The 7014-nt window shown below is 41.5% G+C and overlaps 1 protein-coding gene across 1 annotated transcript; it reads left to right on the top strand.

Annotated features, from left to right (window-relative positions):
- The first annotated feature begins 203 nt into the window (after positions 1–203).
- On the top strand, positions 204–6496 carry LOC311035550 (uncharacterized protein). Its single transcript, XM_084043825.1, has 6 exons — positions 204–373; positions 1358–1447; positions 4742–5125; positions 5237–5370; positions 5862–5965; positions 6298–6496. Exons 1-6 carry the CDS (start codon positions 235–237, stop codon positions 6461–6463), a joined length of 1017 nt encoding a protein of 338 aa, XP_083899951.1. The 5' UTR covers positions 204–234; the 3' UTR covers positions 6464–6496.
- The last annotated feature ends 518 nt before the right edge of the window (positions 6497–7014 follow it).

Genomic DNA, 7014 nt, shown 5'->3' on the forward strand with positions numbered 1-7014 from the left:
GTCACTGCCAGCACGGGGAGAGAGGGAAGAAAAGGGACCTTGGAGGAGAAAAGGCACTTTCTGACAAACCCCAGATCATGTGAACTCACTGAGCTCAGAAAACAGAAACAAAAGAACTGAAATGGGTCAAGTGCCGTCATCAGCATTTAAAAAAAATGTTATGTCATGTTAAGAGGTGCACCATGTTCAGATAGATAGCTCCAAGAAGCATTAGTGTCATAACAAGGTATAGAAATGGCTGTGGTTGGGCATTATGAACACCTTGAGCTCCAAATGAATGAAGAAGATTCGGACTCCAAGACTTGCCTTGACTTGAATCTTGATACCGAGACCACAGCTCAGGAGAAAGATCCACAGAAGATATTGCAGTCTGGTAAGAGATGCTATTGGAATTATGAATCACAGAACATATGACTGTCTGATGAAACCCATGATCTATAATGCATCATACACATACTTATTATAATTTGCTCATAGCTCTGTACGCCTAAAGTTAAAAGCACTCACATATTCATCATGCTTCATAGCAATAATTATAACACATGAAGTATTTTATGATGGCTTATTGCATGGCACAATTACTTTACACTCTTTTTCTTTGCAAGGATCATATCATTTATAATTTATAATCCTTTATAGTCATTGTTATAATGCATTGCAGTGTGATTGAGTTAAGTGGTTATTTGGTGCCATAACTAAAGTGATGACATTCCTGGAGCATTAGTATTGTGTGTGTTGTTCTTGCATAGATTTAATGCTATTCTTTTTCACTTTACTTAAAACCCCCCAATGACCACTGAATAGTGATTTATAATCACACTATTTCCAGCAAGTATGACTTATTATGATACTTTACCTTACAAGTCATCATTACAAATGCTTTATATTGTGTTATAATAAGTGGTATAATACTATTGCATGCTTACAGTAACAGCTAACTGTAATTACACATAGTTAAGCATTATAATGCATTTTAAGCATGTTCTTAATCTATAGACGTGGGCTTAGAAAGTCTTACCAAATATACTTTCTAACTTGTTATTCAAAAAGTTCAAAGATTTCAACTGATCTATACTCTCTCTCTCTCTCTCTCTCTCTCTCTCTCTCTCTCTCTCTCTCTCTCTCTCTCTCTCTCTCTCTCTCTCTCTCTCTCTCTCTCTCTCTCTCTCTCTCTCTCTCTCTCTGTGTGTGTGTGTGTGTGTGTGTGTGTGTGTGTGTGTGTGTGTGTGTGTGTGTGTGCGTGCGTGCGTGTGCGTGTGAGCGTGTGTGTGCGCGTGTGGGTGTGTGTGTATATGTGTGTGTGCGCTTGTGCACGTGCGTGTGTGCTTGTGTCTGTGTGTGGGTGTGTGTCAACCAGACTTAAGACTATACGGGCGAGTTGGAGTCGGTGTTGGATTGCTTTGTGCTGTTCTAGCTCTCCTCAACGTTGCTATCCCACTCTATCTCTGTAAGTCCATGTTTCATAACAATGTGTTTCATAACAATGTATTTCATTACAATGTTTTATACACGTATCTAAGATGATCCAACATGCGTTTAGTATTTTCTTCTCTTTATTGATTTTATTTGGTGACTAAAACAAAAGAGCACAAAAGCACTTGACATACAGTCATTGTGTCACCGAGGATGAAAGTTGTTGCAGCATGTAGTCCAGGAGATGCAGTTGGTATCCAGGAGGTCATGACCTGCATGCATTCACAAAGCTCCAACTCTCAGCCAGTTACTGTACATGCTCACTGTAAATCAGTGGTTCCCAAACTTTTTTGTTGTTGTTTTTTTCCTGGAGGTACTTTTACTTTACTGTAAATTAGTATTTCCCTTTTGTACTTTTACTCAAGTACATTTTTTATTCCGGACTTTTACTTCTAACAGAGTACTTCTACATTGCAGTATTGATACTTTTACTTAAGTAAAACATTTGACTACTTTTTCCACCTATAGTGTGATCAAGTAGGGCGGTAAGTTCATTCACAGGAAAAAAAACACAAAAAGTCAGAACATGGAGATGAGAGGCTTCTGCCCCGACAGCAACGATCCGACTAAAGCAAATGCTTTGTGTCAGACGCAAGACGTGTAGAGGCAAGCAGATGTGCATTCCCCCCGTACAGCATGTGCGGGCAAGCACGTTCTATGCACACATGTGTTGTTTCAGACATGTTATCCACTGTAGACGTTTGCATTGCACATTCATTGCATTGCTTGCGATTGCTTGCAATGCGTCTTTTGTGTGCACCCCGGATAAAGTGGCCTGATTCAATATTTAGATTGTTTTATATTCTTTTTTTGCCCTTGCTATATGAACCCATTGTAAGTTCAAACTCCATTTCTAACCATGTTAGACTCATTGGAAAAACACACGTCCCTGGTTCTGTGGTGACTGATATTGTCCTTCAGTGGGCGGTGCATGAGTGGGGGGGGCCGTGTTTTCTTTTTTTGAGTGCATAAGTCATGTGTGTGTGTGTGGACTGAGAAACCAAGCCTTTATAACCTATTCAATCGGAACGCATCTACAAATGTATTCTAAATCCATGGTTTCTGAAAAAAACATGATTTCTCAGAGCAGATCTACAATAACAGATATACAAGTTCATGGTGGGGCACTCGGTGCCGCGCTATGAGCTTGTATATCTGCTGTTTTTTAATAGCCAAAGAAATCTAAAATTACACAGATATGTACCCAGTCTCAATGGCATAATCTGTCTCTATGCAGAATGTCTCTCACACATACATGAGTGCGCGCACACACACACACACACACACACACACACACACACACACACACACACACACACACACACACACACACACACACACACACACACACACACACACACACACACACACACACACACACACAGGTCTGAGGTCTGACTATGCTGGCATATGGTCTTCCACCGTTCAGATATATCTCATCCTACATGACATTTCTTTTCAGTTTGATGTTACAATTGTATGTACTTAGTTACTTTTCCACCACTGCTAATGAGCTGCAGGCGTTACAAGGCTCCCAGTGTGATTAACAGAGGCAGACTAACAACGCCCCCCCAAAAAAATGCAGCTTCAGCAGTTTTATGGCCGTGACTGGGCAAAAGAAAAACGCTTTGCACATCTGCCAGTGGTTTGCAGAGGCACTTACTTGTCATGCGATAGACTTCCTCCGAGGATTTCTTATGTATACATTATCAAAGTGGTTCAGAGTTTCTTGAGGGATTTCCGGGGATCCCGGGCTATAAAGTCCTGTTACTTACACTAGAAACCAAATCGACAGATTCCCAGGTCTGTCACTATACAGATATACGACATAACTGTCCTAGAGAGTGGACAAATTGCAAAACATTGTGAAAATAGCCGATATGCAAGTTCACAGCGCCTCGCAGTGCGAGGCGTTGTGACGTTGGAGCCACTAGAGCGGGCACACTTGCGTTTCAGACGATATAAGCAAGTAGCATCCTACATTTAGAAGTCTTGCAATACCAGATTTATGGCTTCGATAATCCTCTGCAGTCCTTGGGGGCTTGAGTAAGACAGAATATGTGTGCATGAGTGGAGTAGAAGTGCGAAGGTAAACAAGTTTAAATACCTATCCAAAGTAAATGGGGCGTGTGGACGAGAGGTGAACGCTGTCCATATTTGTTTACGTCTATGGGCCCTATTTTGCGTGTCTTAAGTACCAGGTCTTATGACTTAACTTAAGACCTGGAGGCGTGACCAATGCTGGTTCACTATTTTGAGTGGTCAAACAGCACCGGTCACACCTCCAGGTCTTAAGTTAAGTCATAAGGCGCTTATGTAAGACACGCAAAATGCGGCTCATATGGGTGTAACGCATGAAGGAAAGTGTCAGGAGTTATCTGTGACAGAAGGGTGCCAGCAAGAGTGACAGGTAGTGAGACCAGTCATGCTGTACGGCTTGGGAACAATGGCACTGACAAAAAGAAAGGAGGCGGATCAGCCAAGGTTGGAAGGTTTGGGGATAAAACAAGAGAGGTGAGGTTGAGATGGTTTGTGCAGAGGAGGGATGAGGGGTACATTGGGAGAAGGATGATGAAGATGGAGCTGCCAGGTAGGAGGAAAAGAGGAGGTTTATGGATGAAGTGAGAGAGGACATGCAGGTGGCTGGTGTGAGCGAGGAAGATGCAGAAAACCGATGGGAACCCTGATGGGAATTAGCTGATAGAAGAAGAAGATGCATGTCTTTTGGTGTGGAAATAAAGCCAAATGAACGCTTTGAGAACATGCCGCAGTAGTGGCTCAGAGTCTTCGCCTGGTGACCAAAAGCTTAACTCTTTGACTGCCAGATATATTGAAATAAATACATCACCCACTGCCAGCGATTTATTTTCGTTTTACTTACCTTTTCAACTAGTTACATAATATGTATATGCAGTACGATCGATCCCCTGATGGTTGCTAAACACGGAGGGTTTCACTGTGCTTCCGCAAGAAAAAAAACAAAGTCATTGCGACCCCCGTTTGTTTGTTACAGGCCGTTGAATATAGCATGTCTCGTCAAAAAAGCAGGGAGAAAAAAAGATACAGCCATTTCCCCAAATACGCTAAGCAGGAAGTTAATGGTGATGGAGTACCTGTGGAGTAAATGTGTGTTACTTTACACCACTGCGTACGAATTATACATTATGCTAGCATGGAATATGCGTTGCTGCTAGCATTGGACTGCAGTATGTGTGTGCATTGTTTTAAATAGCTGATATCCCATTTTGTAAATATTGTTTCCATACAGATCAGTCCTACATGGTGGCGAGAGACCAGCTAGTGATCAGTTACCACCAACTGCAGGCCAGCAACAACAACCTGACTGAAGGCCGAGACCAGTTACAGACCCGTTTTGACCAGCTACAGAACAGACACGACCGACTGACTGAACAGAAAGATCAGATACAGACCGGTTTTGACCAGTTACAGACCAGTTTTGACCAGTTACAGAACAGACACAACGATTTGACTAAACAGAAAGACCAGTTACAGACCAGTTTTGACCAGTTACAGACCGGACATAACTACCTTACTGGACAGAAAGATCAGTTACAGGCCAGTTTTGACCAGTTACAGAACATGTATAACAACGTGACCGAAGAGAGAGATAACATGAAGATGAGGCTCTGTGGTCAGTGAGACATCACTGTTTTTTATTCATTGTTAAATCATGATGTTCATCATTTGTCAGTAAATTGAGCAAATGAAAGAACAGTGGCTAACTTTATTGTTTTATTGTTAGAATCACCTGGATGGCAGGCATTTGACAGAGGTTGTTATTACATCTCTACTGAGGAGAAGAATTGGGAGGATAGCAGACAGTGGTGTAGAGAGAGACAATCTGATCTCATTGTCATAAACAGGCAAGAAAAACAGGTATGGTGTGTGTGTGTGTGTGTGTGTGTGTGTGTGTGTGCGTGTGCGTGTGCGTGTGCGTGTGCGTGTGCGTGTGCGTGCGTGTGTGTGTGTGTGTGTGTGTGTGTGTGTACACACACACACACATGTGCATGTTGTAACTTATTCCACTTTCAACTTCAGCTTCAATTTCATTGCCACATCACTAATGTACAGATGTAAAAGAGGGGGTGAAGTTATTATGTTTTTGTACAAGTTCCCAAAATGAAAATAGCATTTTCCAGAAAGGTTTCATACTCTAGGGGTAAAGAATAGAGAAAAAGTTAATAAATAAGGGAAACAACGAAGGCATTGCAATATCAAATCTACAATGTAAAATATAAATATGGTGCATGGCCAAAAAATAAAATACAATGAGGGAAGACAGAGGGAAGACATGCTTCTTGTACAATGATTCTTTGTGGAGACACAAGTCAGTTTGTACATCAGTAACCAGCAGCTTTTCTGTCCAGGACTTTGTTGAACGTTTAAACAAGAGAGTGTGGCTGGGTTTGACCGACAGAGAAGATGAAAGAACATACAAGTGGGTGGATGGAACGCCACTGACCGCACCAACGTAAGACTTATCTTCATTGTAAATTCATCTAAATGGTATAATGATATCTGAGTTTAATGCAAGCTTAAAACACTGTGCAGATGTCTGAGTTTAAACACTGTGCAGATATCTGAGTTTAATGCAAGCTTTTGGTCGTGTGACCTTCTCCAGGCATCATTCAATTATATTATAAAATGCAAACCTACTACAGTGTCTCTAAGACATCATGTGTATGTTGTCTGCTTCACTATCCAGTTAATTTGCATCTAATATCTAGAATATCATTTGAGGTCATAATAACAAATAAAAAACATTAATGTATTGTAATAAATCAAGTCTTCTTACTTCTCCAGGTACTGGCTCCCTGGTCAGCCTAATAACAAAGAGCCCATCACTCATGAACAACAGGACTGTGCTGAGTATCATATTTTTAACGGGACTTCTGTTCCTAAAAGAGGATGGAATGACAGAATCTGTGACGCATTTAATCCTTGGATCTGTGAGAGAGTTCTGTGCTGAAGTGACGAGCCCAGGAGTCCATGAGCAACAGACTTTTTTGACATGCAGCAAAGGTCATCGGGAAGGGGAGTCAAACCCGCGACACGCGGTCAAGCTGGCATTGCAGCCTAGGGTGCCTGGACCATCACGCTACGGCCCAGGCCTGAGCAACAGACTTTTAACCACCAACTGGTTCTCCCCTGAGTGCTCAACAACATGACCACCATCAGCTGGTTGAAACCGGTGAGGTTATGTGCTGAAACCATCATGTTCACCATGTATCAGTTAGCTGGTGTGTTGGTACAGCTACATGATGGCTGTGTTTGCATGTGGTAGTTTGGGTGTTTTGCTTTAGTTTGTCTGCTTTGCAGTTCTACACAATATGCACTGTATACATTACATTACAATTACATTTGTATCCATATTTCCATGATTTAGTTAAAGGGGAGCCTATTGTGAATAACATTAATCCAATAGCCATCTGATCTATTTTGATAACATGTAGATTAAAATATTTATTTTGTATTTGTATGATACAGGATCTGTCATCTATTTCTTACAATTTTAGGCAT

Source organism: Gymnoscopelus microlampas (assembly GCF_963454915.1).
Source record: "Gymnoscopelus microlampas genome assembly, chromosome: 19".
In the NCBI taxonomy this organism is placed as follows: domain Eukaryota; kingdom Metazoa; phylum Chordata; class Actinopteri; order Myctophiformes; family Myctophidae; genus Gymnoscopelus; species Gymnoscopelus microlampas.